Consider the following 17,888-nt stretch of genomic DNA (forward strand, 5'->3'; position numbering starts at 1 on the left):
AAAAATGCAATGAAGACAATATTTTTCCAAATTTAAGTAATTCCATATATTACGAGGACTTGTCGCCATAAATATCACTATACTCATTTCTAAAATTTGCGAGTATCCATTTATAATTTATACCCGTATAGATTTTACTTATGGGTCAGTTTTTTTACCATACTGGTTATCACATAAATTAGGATCGGACCAAACTAAATGACCAGTTAGAGGTGAGTCCGGTTTACCCATACTGAAGGAGCGTGGGAGTGAAAGCATAAATGAGCGCGTGTTGTTCATGGGGTTTGAAGGAGCGTGGGAGTGAAAGCACTTTAAGAAAGCTACATGCCAGTGTCATCAATAAAAATCTCTACTCTTTTATAGTACAGTTTGTTTTTTTGTCGGATCTCAAATTCATATAAGAATGTAGGTAAGGTAGTAATAATAATTAATAATGAAAGTTATCATAAGGAAGAAGAAATAAAGAACACAAGGTACCAACTAAAGTATTTATAATAAGTGGCTATATAATTGTTTTCTTGGTGTCCACATAATCTTCCCATTGAAGTAAAGTTAGTTGAAGTTGTACACATTGAGTAAGAAAGTGGCCACCTAACCCCGCGATCTTTCTCTTTCTTTCATCATCACCATCATGAAACCAAAACAAAGTTTATTATAGGTTCCAGCAAAAGAAAAACAATTATATATGAGAGACATCTTTGTCTTTTATAAAATATGTTACTTCATATCTCATGTTTAGTCAAAAAAATATTTAATTATTATATTTTTAATTTAAATATATTTTTTCAATCAATAAATATCACATATGGTAGCATATTATGTGAGACAAAAGATATGTACATTATATATCACTTAAAAGATGAAAGGTGGCTAGAGCAAAAGTAAATTCATACAAGGTAGAGAGAATTGGATTCCAATATATTATAAGAAATATTAATATTAAGGGAGAAAGAAGCATGTGGTGCTGGAAAAGAGGGAGAGGCTAGAAAAAGTGGTAGAAATAGAGGGTTTCATCTTCTTTGCTTTGTGCATGTTCTTGTGACATTACTTTTAGGTGTTCTTGCAACTTTGGTAGTTCTTTCAACCAACATGGTATCATTTATCTTAGAGTTTGTTCATGTTATTACTTATTATTATTATCTTTATTTAAGCTTAAGCTTTTGTGGTTGTGTTAAATTTGTTTAATTAGTATGGTTAGGATTCTTTTGTGCATGGACATGTCTGAATTATGGTTCTTCTTCCCTTTGGCTTCTTAATCAAACATTAAACTGACACATCCTTGGGATCCTTAAATCCTTGAGCATGTCAGATTCAGAAGATTATGTTTTCTTAAGTGTACTTTACTTGTTTATTATTATTTGATTAACTTCATAAGAGTATTATTATTGCTTTTAAAACTGATAGGAGATAATTCTCTTTCCATTGGGATGTTAATAGCTTTCATAGGTCATATAGGATTTTCTTTGTTTTTACTTTTCCTTTGATTTTTAGGACAAAAAATCTTTTCTTTTTTGTTTAATTGACTATGCTACCTTCTACATAGGCTTCTTTGCAATTTTCTGTTCATAATTTTGTGCCTCACCTTAAATTAGACAACATACTTTTCTCTGCAACTTTAATTTATCATACCTTATTTTCATGTATCCTTATATTGGTAATGACATCTTTTTGTTGTTGATACAAGTAACAAATTTAGTGCATTAAAAGCTATAACCACTTTCATTTTGTTATTTAGCTTATATGTGGAGCTTCTTTGCAATATATATAATTCATGAATGGGATTTTGATCTCAAAATACTGAATTGATTTTATATGTGGAGTGGAGCTATCTGAAAATTCATTAATTCTAAAAAAGTTCTAGTATGGATCATAGGCCATGATGGTTTATCTTCATTTTCTGAAACAGGGACAAAGAATAATGCTATGACATGGGAAAGAAGGGGAGTTGGTTTGCTGCAATAAAGAGGGTTTTCACAAACCACTCCAAGGAAAGGGTAGTTAATGTAAGTGTCTTCCTACCTTGTTTGTATAGAGTGTTAGTGAAATTCAGAAACAATTTCCTTTTTCTGTGTGATGCAAAATGGATACTTGCAAAAGCATGCAAGTGTATAAGTAAAATTGGGCAAAAGTACAAAAATGACACCAAGAATTTTGATGTGGAAAAACCTCATCAATTGTGAAGTAAACAACCACCAGACATAGTTCAGAAATATCCAGTGTATAAATTAACATTACAATATTTGTAAGAGAATAAATAACACTCAATTTCACCCAAAAATGATGAAATACAAAGTCTCTTACTAGGAATACTAATCTCACACTATAATGAATATCAACTCTCTTACTTGCTCTCCATGTTGCTCTTCTTGCTTTTCATCTCTTCCTCGCAAGTTCCCTTTATATAATGAAGGGGAGGGAGGCTTCTTCATAAAAAGATAGTGAATAATAAATCTGTCATATTTCGGAGACACCTTGAAAATACTATAATCAACTCTCTATGTTGGACTTCATAGTCTTCAAGAATCGATGAATAATTTCAACTCGTTAAATGTATTCAATGGATCATCTATCAAGGTTCAATGACCATATGCTCATATTCAATTGATCACATGCCAAGGTTCAATGGTTATGCTTTCTCATAAATTAGGAAAAATTCCCAAAGAAACCTGATGTGCTTGTAACTGATTTTCTTTTTTGTATGTTATTCTTATTGTTCTTGTAATATGGTTTTATTTTGACATCTCCATTGGATTCCAAAATGGTTAGCCATTTAAGGCTGGAATGTTGTGAATGGATTCACAGCAAAATTTAGTGACACTGGTGGACTGTAATTGACAGACCTGAAGCAATATCAAGAAAAATCTTCATTTTGAATCTTACAAGTTTATATTGCATTCAAATTCTGGTGATGGACAAATATATTGATGTTCCACACTATAAATAATTTGAAATACGGCAATGTGGTCTAAGAGGTTACTTGCCATTCATCCAAGCATTCTTATATCTTATTGCTTCAAGCATTGTTTTAATTTTTTTGCCCATTTTGTCTGAACTCTTAAGTAGGAAGCAAAATTTGCACAATGATTATTACTTTATTGTGCTGTCTGTCTTCATGTAACTCTTCCTTACATGTTTTGTATGCATACATGTTTCCACTCTGTAGATTGATATATATATATATATATATATATACATATATATATATAATCATTTTTAATAATATAGCAGGATTCAGATAATAAAAGTACAAAAGAGAAGAAGAAAGGAAAACTAAGGCATGGAGAGACCAATTCTTTCATTCCTCTCTTCAGAGAGCCAAGCAGCATTGAGAAAATATTTGCTGACTTCGAAAGAGAGCAACAAATACTTACTGTTAGGCCTCCTACACCCTCTGAGCAACCTAAGACACAACCTTTTGTCCTTCCTAGAGCTGCTTCTCCACAGCCTCCGTCTCCAAGGCCACTATCTCCACGACTGACCTCTCCCAAAGCTGCACCCTCCCGGATGGTTCATCGCCCCAAGGAGGTTGGCTATAGACCAGAACCAACTCTGAGGAACCAGCATGATTCTGCAACTAAGGTCCAGGCTGCTTTTAGAGGTTATATGGTAGGCTCTCATATTTTTCCTTATGAGTACCGTAAATAGAATTTTGGTTTTGCTTAAGTTTGTTCTTATGGGCTTATGGCTCGTGTTAAGGAATTAAAGTAGAAGTAGGTATTAATTTGAAAATCTAATGATCGTTAATTAATTTCTTATTTAAGTAATTGCCGATTAGGATGATTTAATTAAAGGTAATGGAATATAAGGGCTGACCATAAACTTCATTAATTAACTCTTTCATAGATACACATGTTCATTGCTCCTTGTTCATATACATACAGCAAAATTTTGAGATTTTAATTGAAACTTGTATTGTACAAGAACAAATTAATGGTATAAATAATTATTCTTCATTGAGTTGCACATACCGGCAGTTAAGTTTGTCCAACAATCAGAAAATGGAACATTGATGTACTTCATCCAAGATTTTGCTGGCAAAAAACAATCTAGTCATTTCTTTATTGTCAACCTTCAAAGTTATGGTCCCGAATAGACTGATTATTGTGTTATTATACCATGAGAAAGTGAACAGGTAAAGCATTGAGTCAATATTTGTATGCAGAATTCCCTGACCCATCAATTTTATTCGGTTTCATTAATATGAAGCGAAGGGTCTACCTTCTGATGTTTAGTACTTTCAATACAGGCCAGGAAGAGTTTTAGAGCTCTAAAGGGTTTGGTGAGGCTTCAAGGAGTAGTAAGAGGACAGAATGTGAAGAGGCAGACAGTTAATGCCATGAAACACATGCAGCGTTTGGTACGAGTTCAATCTCAGATTCGATCTCGAAGGATTCAGATGCTAGAAAACCAGGCACGATATCAAGCTGAGTTCAAGAATGACAATGCAAGTACATTGGGCAAATTGGTAAGCCTTCTTACTTAGACCTTCCTCTGTGGTCCTATAAAAAACTTGTTAAGCACATTGGAACATGGATAAATGCATGCAATATATAAAGGACTAAATACCTTCCCTCGGTAATGTTGCCTTAACGGTTAAGTTCTGTTTTCGCTTTTTTTGGTTGCTGTGGATGACACAATGGGAGGTAGCCCTCTGTCTTCTCTTACCCCCTTATTAATCAGGTAATAAATTTAATGAAATATTCAAATTGTTGGTGGTGTATTATAGTTATTATAAAACTACATAATCCTAGGATTATGCAATCACAACTTGATCTATTAAACTATACATGCTCATGTTCTTCCTTATGATGTGTAAAGAGTTAGTAACTTAGTTTGATGTTTAATCAGAAATGTGTGCTTGCTTGCATTTTCCAAGCCTCTATCTTTACATAAATGAAACCAAGTATTCTTCATAATTTGGATTTTTTATGTAGTCTGAGGCACATGGAAACTGGGATGATAGCTTACTGACAAAGGAAGAAAGAGAGGCAAGGTTGCAGAGAAAGGTGGAAGCAATCCTCAAAAGAGAAAGAGCAATGGCATTTGCATATTCACATCAGGTACTAACCAAAATCCAATTTTCAATGAGATTGCAACATTGTGTGTTCTATTGCCCTCTTGCTTAATTCTTTTAAACTCGCACTTCTAAAAGAAAGTGTTCTTTGGAATTGGAAATACTTTACATAGTTGATTTTAATTTTTTATTGTCTTGTCTATTGGGAACAACAAAACCACTATTTTTATCATAACTTTGTTGGCTCTACCAACAGTTGTGGAAAGGTACTCCAAAATCAAATCAAACACCGGTATCAGATATGCAATCCGGGGGATTTCGGTGGTGGTGGAACTTGTTGGAAAGTCAAGTGCCAGCAGCATCAAATGGACAAGAAAGACAAGTCTTGAAGAATTTCAAACTTACACCTCCTAGACCATACTCAGAACAAAAGACTAGTCCAAGACCAACCTCAAGCACTCCTTTGCAGCACCATTTTGCCTTTGACAATATCGACACGCCAACCCCAAAATCCACCAAATCAACAATAGTTACATCTTCAAAACCGACAAGAACTCCTCCATACAGAACTCCACAAGGAAACACCTCAAAATACTCAAAGCCAAGGGCTATAGGATCACATTCACCTTTTGATATGCTACTAAAGGATGATGATAGTCTCACTAGCTGCCCTCCATTTTCAGTGCCAAATTACATGGTTCCAACAGTTTCTGCTAAGGCAAAAGCGCGCACGAATTGTAATCAGAGAGAAAGATTTGGTGGAACTCCAACCAGTGAATCATCACAGAGGAGGTCTTCATTTCCTTTGTCAGAAGGCATTGGATCATTTAAATGGACTAAAGGGTCATTGTTCTCAAACAAGGATTCTAGCTCTAAATATCAGTCATTTGAAACTTTAGGGAACATGAGTGTGGATTCAACAGTATCTATGCCAGCAACAGTGGGAAGAAAGCCTTTTACAAGATTTGTGTGATTTTTTTTTAACCATTTTGTTTTGTTCATGTTGGTGATGCTATCAGTTACATTATTATGGTTAAGTGTATTGGTGATAGTTTGACAAGAAGTATAGCAGTTGTAAACTAGTAAAAACATAATAGGAATTGATGGTTTGATTGAAAGTTTTCTCTTTTCTTTTTTGGGTTAATGGTATCATCATAAAGTCAATTTTTTTGTTCTTTATGAAGTCCATCTACCAGTCTCTTTGGATTTTTCCTAATCACTTTTGAATTTTTATTGATCTATAGATAGGTATCAGACATCATGACAGATAATGTCACTGATTACCTAAAACTTCATCTATTGGATTCAGATTTTAACACATGACAAGAGAAAAATTCAAGGGTCCATATTTTTTTGAATTATAAAACAATTTATTTATCCATCCCCTCATATTCCAAAAAGAACTCATCTCATCCTTAATGACATCACCATGCCCTTGACTCCAATTAAATAATGTTAGTGCTACTCAAAAATTATCTTCATAAGTAATAATATTTTTCTAATTATTTGTCTCCCAAGGTCATAAGTCATAACATACCAATTAAAAAATGTAATTAATATTTCTACATATTAGCCCTCTTATTATTAGTCATTTATTTCCACATACTAGCCCTCTTATTATTAGTTACAAGTAGAGTTTTAAAAAAATCATTAATGTTATGTTGATTTTCTAGTCAAACAAATAAATATCAACAAATCTGATTTGTTAAAAAATTCTCTTAAAATGGAACCCATGTATAATGATAGTTTCTAATTTATTATTCATATTTGGAATCTAAAAATATATGATAATGAATAGATGTGAGATATACAATTTAAATGGAATAAAAAAAAAATCATATATAAGGATAGAATTGGAGTTGTTGAATGTGATGTAATAGACTATGTATGTTACAAGTATCCCATGGTAAAATTGTTGGTGAGAGAAGATGATATAGGATTAAGAGACTTGACAAAAATGTGTGGGAGATATTTCTTGTGCTATACCATTCATTTATGAGCTAAGTAAAAGAAATATATAAGTGGACTTACACTATATTTTGACCAAGAACTTTAAGACATTAGGTCTATGATCCATCCACTTATATGTTCTTTAACTCATCCATTTTTGTACAATGTGGGACTTCTTAATTCATAATTGGAATATCCAACATTTCCCCCTCAAGTATGAGTTCCCCCTTCGAGTATTGGATACGCTAAAGCTCAACTCGTTATCTACTTGCATTGTCGTTTGCTTATCCTTTCATCAACGGAATATGTCGCCTTGGCCTCTCGTAAGGAAGACTTTCGACACAAGGATCTTTCATGGGTCTAACAACCACTTGTCGCTTCAATACTCCGTTAAGCCATCAAACCATCGGCTCTGATACCACTTGTTGGAAAATCTTCATCCTTGGGCTATATCATTCTTTCATGAGCTAAGTGAAAGAAGCATATAAGTGGGTTTGACACTACATCTTGACCTAAAACCTTAAGGCATTAGTTGCATGAACATTTCTTACTTATAAATTCTTTTACTCCTCCCTACATATCCAATGTGAGACTTCACACTTGAATAAATCCAACAAAACGTGAGAAAAGTGGTTAGGTAATCTTAAGATAAAGTACATTGCAAGTGATTAAATGGGACCAATATTCTTGTTCATTATACGCTAGTGTGGGTTTTCCTAGACCAATATTCAGGTATGGTAAATTGTATGTAGTTGTTTCAAGAGTATAGAGTAAAAAAGGATTGAAGATATTGATACATGACAAGGATGATAAACTACTGAAGACAACGACAAATGTTGTTTATAAAGAAGTTTTCCAAATTTTTTAACATATCTATATCTTATTTTACATTATGTTTCAAATATTTATTTCTAACTATTATATTTTTTAAAATAACAGATTCAATATCATCTCAATGTATAACAACTTTACATCAACAATCAAATATATACAAAACAAAGTTTATGAGGTAATCTTTATTATCATTCTCCTATTAACAAACATGGTGTTATTTGCAACTAAGTTTAATCAAATTTTCATAACATTCTTCATTTTTTTAATCTTACAAGTTAAATAACATTTAATAGTCTCAACATCTTTACATCAAGAATGATTATTATAAACCATGTTTTAGTAGAGAATCCTCAATGACATTTTTCATTAAAATTCTTTAATTAAATTCATACAATGCACATTATCATCCGTGCGAATACAAGGGTCTCCGACTATTTAGACTAGAACTCAAACAGGATAACCCAAAATCTATAAAATTTCCGTCCATAGGCATGTTACTTCCAAGTTCCAATCATGTTAAACGTTGTGCATTTCTATCTAAAAAAATATTTTCAATGTTAATGAAAAGCATAAAAGAAGAGTAATATGTGAGTATTTATTCTCCCAACAAATTATCTAATACTACTGCTACTTTTCACATCATTTGCTTAGAAAACATGCACATGAACACACAAGAAATGTATATATCGTTGAGCTTTCTTGCCATCTTCAATTTTGATTTTTTACAGTAAATGAGAAGAATACCAACAAGGTGTTGGTTTAATAGCGTAAGACTCTACTAGATTTACAAGATGAGCAAAACGTTGAGTTCAATTTGTGTGAGTGACAGTTGTTGGAACAACTACGTATCGGAAAAGGAAAGGGATTAATTTCTGGGTAAAGAATATTCTTGGTAATAACAAGAAAATGGGGAGAATGGTTTGTACACAAGCCAATAATAAACAAACTCAAGCACACTCATTCTTTCTGTTTGTTTCTCTATGAGGTTAACAGTAGCAAAAAAGAGTACTAACACACATTTATGAAAGATACTAATAATGCTATCTATCCTAGGTAAGAAACAAACTATGCACATTTTCTTTTGATCAGCAAAGACGGAATCAAAGAACAATAATGAAAAAATCGAATATCTCCCCATAAATGGTTGAAGTTGCATTGGGAAGACAAAATAGAAGAGGGGGCAAATAAATACCATAACAAATATTAGTATAAACTAACAATATTGTTGAATATATTGATGCTTGATAAATAATGTTTGTTGGGGAAGGGTATTAGTGTGAAGTAAAAGGTTGAAGAAGGGAGAAAAATGTAACGGGGGTTGGGCGGTTGGAATGGAGCCATATTTCTTATGGCGACTTTATACCACTAGACAAATAAACATAAATTAAACAAGTTTGATGGGATTAATTAATGAAGTCACTCTTCTTTCATTCCCCTTGACTGTTTATAATATATAGTTTGTTAAGAAGCTAAAAGTGAGAGAAAAACTCTTTGAAATACTTGTTAGAACTCACTCACTCAGTGAGTTAGAGAAGAAGGAAGAAGAAAAAGAAGTGTCTGAAATGGCAGTGAGAATGAATCCACTCCACACTCAAACTACACCTTTTTTTATGGATTATAAATTTCTTTCAAAATAAGTTTTTTCCAATAACTAATTTATAATCCATAAAAAAAGCATATGTGGAAAATATATATAGTAGTTATTTATATTTGTTGTTTATATATGAGATGCAGTATTCAAGTATGATCCTTCCCATGTAGTTGCTATATGTCAAGTAACACAATAAATCAGGTTAACATGTTTTAATAAAACCTGGTTTAGTTATTGCCGCTCCATTTTGCCTATTCTTCCTCTTTTTAGATTAATTATTCTTGACTCGTTACTCTCCCAAATCCAAAATCTTGACAAAAATGCAATTTTGTTTTTCTCTGAAATCAAAATTAAATAATAAATAAAAGAAATGAAAATTGTATGCTATGTATATGATTTTTTAGAATTACCAATGATATCTCTTACGTTTTTGGACAAGAAATTAATCTCGTTCGAGATTCGTAACTCTCCCAACCAGTGTTGTTCCTAAAAATCGAACCATCGACCTTGGGAATCCAGTCGGGCCTTACATTACTAGACCAACACATTGTTGATTTTGTATATGATTGAATAAATAAGAAAAGACACATAATCTTTAGGATTTTTTTTAGATGTGTGCCTTAACACATATTAAGCATTTTTCATTTACACATACTAGGGTTAATGTGTAATTGAAAGCAAGCAGAGGTCATTTTTTCTTCTTCTTCTTAAACACTAGTTTAGAGAGGTTAATTAATTGCTAAGTTCTCTTTTTGAAAGAATAGTTTTACATGTTTAGGATATCAATGATGAAATCATCTCAGAGAGATTAACAATGGTGTTCAAGGACAAGGATGTGACCCAAACAAGGCTTCCATGTTCAGTTTGATCAGCTCCCATAATAAAAAAGCCAAAAACTTGGAAGCACTTTTGCAAATAATGAACAAGTGGCTTGAATTTTCACAAAAAAATTAGTAATAGTTTGCATAAAATGTTCAACCAAAGATAGTCAATGCATTGCCTAAGATTCAACCCAATGAAGTTAACAAAAATACAAATTGGTTCATTTTCCATGGACCTACTTTATTGGAGATAACAATTGAGTACATCAACAATGGTGTGTTGTAAAAATCCAAGGGAATTTTGATGACCGACCAAGGGAATTCTACAATTATGTAATTTATTTTGTTCAAGTTGGTCGGAGAGCCATGTAAGTAACTGAATTATTCCTAGTCTGAATTATTTCACGTTTAAAATATGTGTAGATTTAATTTTTCACCACAATCACATTCCTAAGACTTTGTTTGGTACCACAGAAATGGAGAAGAGAGATTGGGAGGAGGAGATGGATTGGAGATATTGAATTTGGTCTCCTTGATCTTAAGGTATAAGGCTCATTGGTCTATCAAACTTTATGTCTTTATTTTACTTATTTCTTTATTGGAAAATTTACCCAAGACCACAAACTTAAGGAAATAGTGCAACTTTATGGAAATTATCAAGTAGGTGTATTTTCAGGGGAACGTGGCTGGTAGCTCCTATGTACAAGTTCCATATTTTTCTCTCTCCTCGGGAACTCGTGGCTCCCATCCATGAGAAGGAAAGATGGTTATCGTCCTCTTTATTCTTTCTTGCAGTTCCCCTACAACAAGTGAGCTTTTGGATATATTATTTTGCAACAGTATGCTCACTTCACTTACAGTGTCAAGCTATATACAATTTAAGAAGATTGAGTTATAAGAGGTTCCTCCCATCAGAATTCAACAGTGGCCAAAGTTGGTCGGTGTTAATAGATGAACATATATGCCAAGGGACGATTGCAATTCAGTTGTGTTGGACTAAAACTAGAAGAGTGTATCACAAATACACAATTTATTGTATTTCATGTATCATCAACATCATGTAGCACCAAAACAAACCACCACAGTAAATGTACTATATCATCAAAATTGCAAGAGAAAAAAGTTTGCTTATACTTAGAGAAACACCACTACCACAATGAAAAGGTAATACTGTAATAGCATTTCTAATGCTAAAAAAATTCAGCTATTCAATATTTCACCAAATAAGTTTTGGCATGAGGATTTGTGATGCTGCTTCTTGAGTTCAGAGTTGTACTTCCCTGTCATGAATCCAACTGAATTTAAGTCTTGGTAATTCCTTGATTTTAGCTTGAGCTCTCTCCTCCAGCCTTCTGATTCTTTGTGCGAGTCCACAGACATACTCCTGAGCCTTTCTTCCCTCACCGGAAAGTCCAGTTAGCTTCTCCACTTCCCACCTCCCGACCAAAAACTCAAGAATAGCAGCATAGTCCTTGACAGTGTAGACCCCAAGCCGTTGGGCAACAGCGGAATAGTTGTCAAAAAGGTTATCGTCTCGGCCATCATACATCAAGTGTGCTGGCATGGAAATTTTCTTCCTCATCATGTCAGCAAATGCCACCACTGCTCCATCAGGATCAACCTCGAACAACTTTTCCACTATCTTTGTGTAGGCAGTCTCGTGACGCTTCTCATCGGAGGCGATCAAACCACATACCTGAGCTAACTTTAAGTCACCATACTCCTTAGCAAGTCTGGCTGTGTTTCCATGGGATATAAAGGTTGCCCTCTCTTGAAAGGAAGTGTAAATGAAACCAAGGTAGGGGTTATTCTCAGTCCTGGGATCCTATCCATCAATTTCAATCAGTTAAAATTGAAAATAATAATGATAACAAATATGACAAGCAAAGTACAAGTGATTATAGGAACGAGATGTTACCATTCCAGAACCAATCAAATACTGAACTGTCTTCTCAATTTGCCTCATGTCAACACGTCCAGACAAGTAAAGATACTTGTTAAGAAGGTCACCATGTCTATTTTCTTCAGCAGTCCATGCCCTTGTCCAGATTGCCCAGGGAGTAAGGCTGGCACCGGTTTCATCACGGACTCCATCCAAGGTATTAATCATCGTCTGGTAAGTAGGAAGAGCTTCTTCTGTTATCATGTCACCGACAAGAACAACAAAGTAATCATCTGGAATCTCCTTTGCTCTCTCTCTAAGTTCCTTTACTTGTTCTTCAAATCCATCCGAGGAACCATCTGGTAAAAAATCCTGTGGCTGCCAACATTTCTCTACAGGTTTAAGGTGAACCAAGAGGTTCTGCTCAGCCCAACCGTCTAGAGATTTGAAAATCTCAATCTTCTCGGGTGGCATTGAGTGTGTGACTTGAGTATGCACTTCTTTGGGAGGACTGAAAGACTTCTTAATATTTTCAACCTCTCTACAATGAATAGATAAATTCAAATGCCCTTAACAACAATAGTAAAACAAGAACTACTTTTGGAATGATCTGAAACTACTAAAATTGTTATGTTGTGTATATTGTAGTCATATTCATAGCAACATCATTAATCACATAAACTTCATATACACCAATACAATCATCATAAAAAAGAGAGAGATTTAAAGTGAATGTTAAGTAGTCATTTTGATGCAGCAAGCCAAACACTCATTTTTTGTTTGTCAAACAAAATGGCACTTGAACCAATTCTGCCGAACTTTAAGACGGTAGAGATTAGTCAAGAGTCGGTCCAAAAATTTATTATATAGGCAAAAACCATTCAAAACAATAAGATAATAACGGCTTAGATAATAACATAAATTATAAATAAATTCAAATAAAATGAAATTAACTAAATCATATTTAAGATAATATTGTGATCCAAATATCATCTAACATATTCTTTACCCAACTCCAGTGATATGATCATAATAAACAAGCAGGGAACATTCATCAAATTCATATAAGTCCAACTACAAAGGATGCTATACACACACACACATATATATATATATATATATATATGAAACTAAATAGTGATTATATGAGAAATAAAGTATAAAAATCAAAAGGGGGAATAGAACAAAATAAAGACACAGGAGACTGAATCCCCTATGAATTGCCTTTTTCTGGTTAAGCTATAAAGTGGAAGAGATATAGAAACAAAGGTTATACAATAATCTTCAAACGATAAATGGGACTTGATAAAAAGGATTAAGAATGGAATAAAGCATAAGGAATATTTGGTGCATTACTTTCATAGATGTTATCGAAAAATAAAAAGGAATGAGTAAAATGAAAATAGAGAAGAAAGTAAAGGAAAGAGAAAGAGACTTGGTGGGAGTGGGAAGTGAAGAGGCCATGATGAATTTAGGAGTTCTGAGATTGGTCATTTGAGGAAGAGAAAAGGGTGTAGTTTGAGTGTGGAGTGGATTCATTCTCACTGCCATTTCAAACACTTCTTTTTCTTCTTCCTTCTTCTCTAACTCAGTGAGTATTTGAAAGACTTTTTTCTTATTTCAGTTTTCACTTCTTAACAAACTCAATATTATAAAGAGGAGGATAGAGTGATCAATGGGAATGAAGATCAATGCATTTACCATCAAATTCTGGGATATGGCCATTGAAATCAATTACCTTCATAAACATGTGTTTTTTCCCTCCCTATTTCTATATGGTTGAAATTTTTTGTCCCACAAAAGTGTATCTTGACTTATAATTAGTTAGAAAATATAATTCATTATTAAATTTTTAATTTAATTATATTTTTCAATCAATCACATTGAGATAGATAGAAGGACAACATATATGTTTCCATTACAACCTCCCAACCCCCTCTTCCATTACAACCTCCCAACCCCCTCTTCCATCCTTCTCATTTTTTCTATCCTTTTACTTTAGACTAATACCCTACCACAACTTTTACCTAGTTACAACCACCACACTATGTCAAAATTGAGGTATTATAAAGAAGGTAATAAATTACTTCCTCATGTTATAAGGAGATAAATTATCTCTTCCTGTTGGTGAAATTATGGCATGTGTCATGTTTCAACATTTTCTATAAAAATATTTCTAAAACAAAACAAAATAGTACCCATGTTATATTTTTACTGGCCGGAGGAGATAAATTATCTCCTAATGCGAGGAGATACGTTATTACGGAGAATCTAATCTTTAAAGTAATAGTTTTAAATTGTAATATTTATGTATTGTCGGCACCAAGATTTATACACATTTAATATATTATTTATTATTATTTGTATTATTTTTTGAAAAGTAAAATATAATTAAATATTAATGATACATTGTCAATAAATACATTTTTCTAATAGTTTTATGACTTTTTTATTCATAAGTTATTTAACTCATTTTATCTTATTTCCTACAATATATCACACTTAAATACACCATATTTTTTTTCTTTTTTAGATATATTCACTTGTAAATTCTCCTTGTGATGCTTATAGTCGTCTCGACTTCTTCTAATACCTCATTATTCTCTTAAAAATGCATATTTTTTAATTGGGAATGGAGTATCTCCTTGTATAAGGAGATAAGTTATCTCCTCCTGCCAGTGAAATCATGACATGTGTCATGTTTCATCATTTTCTATAAAAATATTTTTAAAAATAAACAAAATAGCACACATGTCACATTTTTACTAGCTAGAGGAGATAAGTTATCTCATTATATAAGGAGATACATTATTCTCTTTTTAATTTCTTAGGATTAGGTATGTATAGTAAGAGCTTGTGACTTAAATCACTAATGTTTGTTAATATGTGTTAATATGTTTATATTGATGTCATTTATTTGTGAATATATATTTTAGATATACTCTCTAGTTTTAGTTACATACCTATTTAATTCTATAATTTAGTTACCCACTAATATTCAAATCTATTCATTGTGTTAATTTATTGGGTGTACCCAAAAATTCAGTCTAGTCTAGACTAGGCATTAATATTCAAGTTTAGTTGTGTGGTATAACAATTAGATTGGAACATGGAATAATAAACAATTAAATTGGAACGTGGAGAATAAATTTAAAACATATATTACTTTAGAAGTTGAATGCTAAATTAATTTTTATTTTTCATCATCACCTTATTGATATTATGTAAGTTATCATAACAATAAGAATATTTATATAGATTAGAATAGTTGAATAAGTAATTTACTAATTAAATCCTATACTAATTAAATTATATATTTAAATAAGTATAATAAATTTACAAGATAAATATTATTATTTATAAAATATAATTCAATTATTGAAATAACTCAATCATTGATACTTTATAAATATTTAATTAATTATTAAGTTAAATGTTCAAATAAAAATATGAAAATTTTCTTATCCAAACTAGTTTTGACCGATATAAAATGATAAAGTTTGGTTGATATCTTTTAGTTTTGACCAATTTAATTATATGTGTGATATAATTGTCATACAATACTAGCAGTGTTATAAAAATTGGTTCATGTCGGCCGGTTCAACTGGTAAATTGGTAAATCGGTCCTAATACAGTATGATACACTAACTATATCGGTCATGTAATTATATTGGTCAAAACTTGTTATACCAGTCGGTTTTCAATTGAACTGTATCGATCATGGCAGTTGATTTTTATTTAAAATTAAAATTTTAATAAAAATAAAAAAATTATTGGTTTTTATTGATTTTTCAACATTAATGTTAATATATTATATATGTATATATAATTTCACCGGCGTGCAATTTAATTAGTGAATCACCGGTTCAACTGCTATACCACTATATCAGTGTCCTGGTTGATTTAATGACCAATATGATATTAATAACACTAAATACAAGTATGAGGGTCGATTTACTGATTGAAACGACCAATAAGATATGTATTTATAGAGTAATGATATATTATTTTACTAAAATTTCATATTAATCGTCTTACCATGATAAAGTGACATATGCAACTTATAAATCAATCATTAATAAATAAGTTATCTCTCTTATGACATATGTTACTTTGTTGTGAGGTAAGAATATTATTAAAAAGATTTAGTAGGAGAATATATCATTTTCCATATTTATAATCATACTCTCATTTAATATTATATTAATTCTAGTGAAAAAGAATTAATGTTCAGACTGAAAGAAAATAAATATATTAAGGGGGGAGTATAAAAAAAATGTCATATAAATGAACACTATTATTACATTCTTTTTAAGATGAAGTGTTTTTTTTATAATAAGTCATATAAATTACAATCTAAGTGGTATAACTGTAAAGTCTCCCTAAATTCCTACTATAACCAAAATGTCATTTATATAAGCATAAAAAAATCAATATATGCTATTTTTTCATACACATGATTATTAAGATTAAGTCCAAAACCACATGCCCAATAGACTTGAACACTTTTCACTTGATCATCACACATTAACTTTCCTTTTTCTTCTTTTAAATTGCAAACATGTGACTAGTAAATTGATGAGTGAAGTATTACTTAATTCACAAACAAATTCATATTTTTATCATCTAATTTGTCAAGTGAGGAAATTAGTCACTTAATTGATGTAGTGCTATATATTCATAAGTAGTACATAGTAATCACGCTCTTTTTGTTGATAGGTGAAAGCAAAGTTTATTTTTCTGACACTGGCAATAACTAAGTGGTTCTTCCCACAATTCAAAATGGGTTTGTGATGGGTCGGAGACGAGGCTCAGTAGCTAAGGGTCAACTAATTCATTAACTCGTTCTTCAATCGTTACTTTTAATGGTTACCCTTAGGAGTAGCAATGAACCCATCCATTAAATAACATTTCTTTTGCTTATTCATTGATCAATTAGCTAGCATTTTAAATCCACTCAAATAGTATTTGTTTTGCATCGAAGACATAAATACTTTAAACTAATGATATGAGAGAATGTATCGGATTATACGATTCCACTACTAGTTATGCTTGTCCAAATAGTTAGTCGGGTGTCTCTTTGGACAATTTTGAACCGACGAAAATCCAAAACATGGCGGTTAGCTTAATTAGAGAAAACTCTAAGGCATGTTGAGGAACAAACAATATTTATCTCTTCTATAGTCTTTACTTTAACTTGTCGAGCAAGTGATGATTCAACTTTGGAGCATTAGAGATGAGTACCTTAAAAGAGACTTTGACTTCAAATCAATATTTATATAGGGGAATAGAGATAAAGATGGGAAGAGAGAAGCCATAACTCAGCAATAAGATATGATGCTTATAAGATAGGGTGGTAAAAGGATCATTGTCGGTCCACGTTATATCTAACATGTGAATGTCAATACCACCCTGATTATGTCAAACAACTGTTAAAAGTAATTCAGTTTTGATAAATATAGATAGTTTCTAGATATAGAAAGTTTGGTTAGTTTAGTTTGTTGGTAATTTTACTATTTTTGGAATGTAGTTGACATATTGCTATATATAGCTTGTAAATGATTTTGATGAATATACACTTGTTTACTTTCCAGAAAACATATCTCTATCACTTTACTCTCTCCTCTCTTACACACAAAAAGCTACTTCTCTTTCTCTCATCCTACACTAATTCTTTTTCTTTCTTTCTTTCTCTGCAACATAGTTGCAATATATGCACATTCTATCTTCTTTCTGCAACAGTGGTATCAGAGCTTTGTTTATCTTGATCTTGGGTCTGTGACAAGAAAGTAAAAA

General features: G+C 32.0%; 2 protein-coding genes across 5 annotated transcripts; one reads left to right on the plus strand and one right to left on the minus strand.

The window, feature by feature from the left end:
- On the plus strand, positions 880-6,153 carry LOC109333112 (protein IQ-DOMAIN 14-like). Of its 4 annotated transcripts, none has more exons than XM_019568390.1 (6): positions 880-1,054; positions 1,907-2,003; positions 3,226-3,606; positions 4,247-4,465; positions 4,935-5,060; positions 5,271-6,153. In XM_019568390.1, the coding sequence occupies exons 2-6, from the start codon at positions 1,929-1,931 to the stop codon at positions 5,985-5,987; spliced, it is 1,518 nt and encodes a 505-aa protein (XP_019423935.1). In that variant the 5' UTR covers positions 880-1,054; positions 1,907-1,928; the 3' UTR covers positions 5,988-6,153. The 4 variants fall into 4 exon arrangements, with proteins under 4 accessions (XP_019423935.1, XP_019423936.1, XP_019423934.1 ...); XM_019568391.1 differs by having other exon boundaries at positions 959-1,055; positions 1,903-2,003; positions 5,271-6,147; XM_019568389.1 differs by having other exon boundaries at positions 988-1,092; positions 5,271-6,147.
- LOC109332309 (stearoyl-[acyl-carrier-protein] 9-desaturase, chloroplastic-like) lies at positions 11,410-13,772 on the minus strand. Its single transcript, XM_019567254.1, has 3 exons — positions 13,528-13,772; positions 12,129-12,633; positions 11,410-12,035 (listed from the first exon to the last, which is right to left on the minus strand). Exons 1-3 carry the CDS (start codon positions 13,641-13,643, stop codon positions 11,475-11,477), a joined length of 1,182 nt encoding a protein of 393 aa, XP_019422799.1. The 5' UTR covers positions 13,644-13,772; the 3' UTR covers positions 11,410-11,474.

Source organism: Lupinus angustifolius, chromosome LG18 (assembly GCF_001865875.1).
Source record: "Lupinus angustifolius cultivar Tanjil chromosome LG18, LupAngTanjil_v1.0, whole genome shotgun sequence".
In the NCBI taxonomy this organism is placed as follows: domain Eukaryota; kingdom Viridiplantae; phylum Streptophyta; class Magnoliopsida; order Fabales; family Fabaceae; genus Lupinus; species Lupinus angustifolius.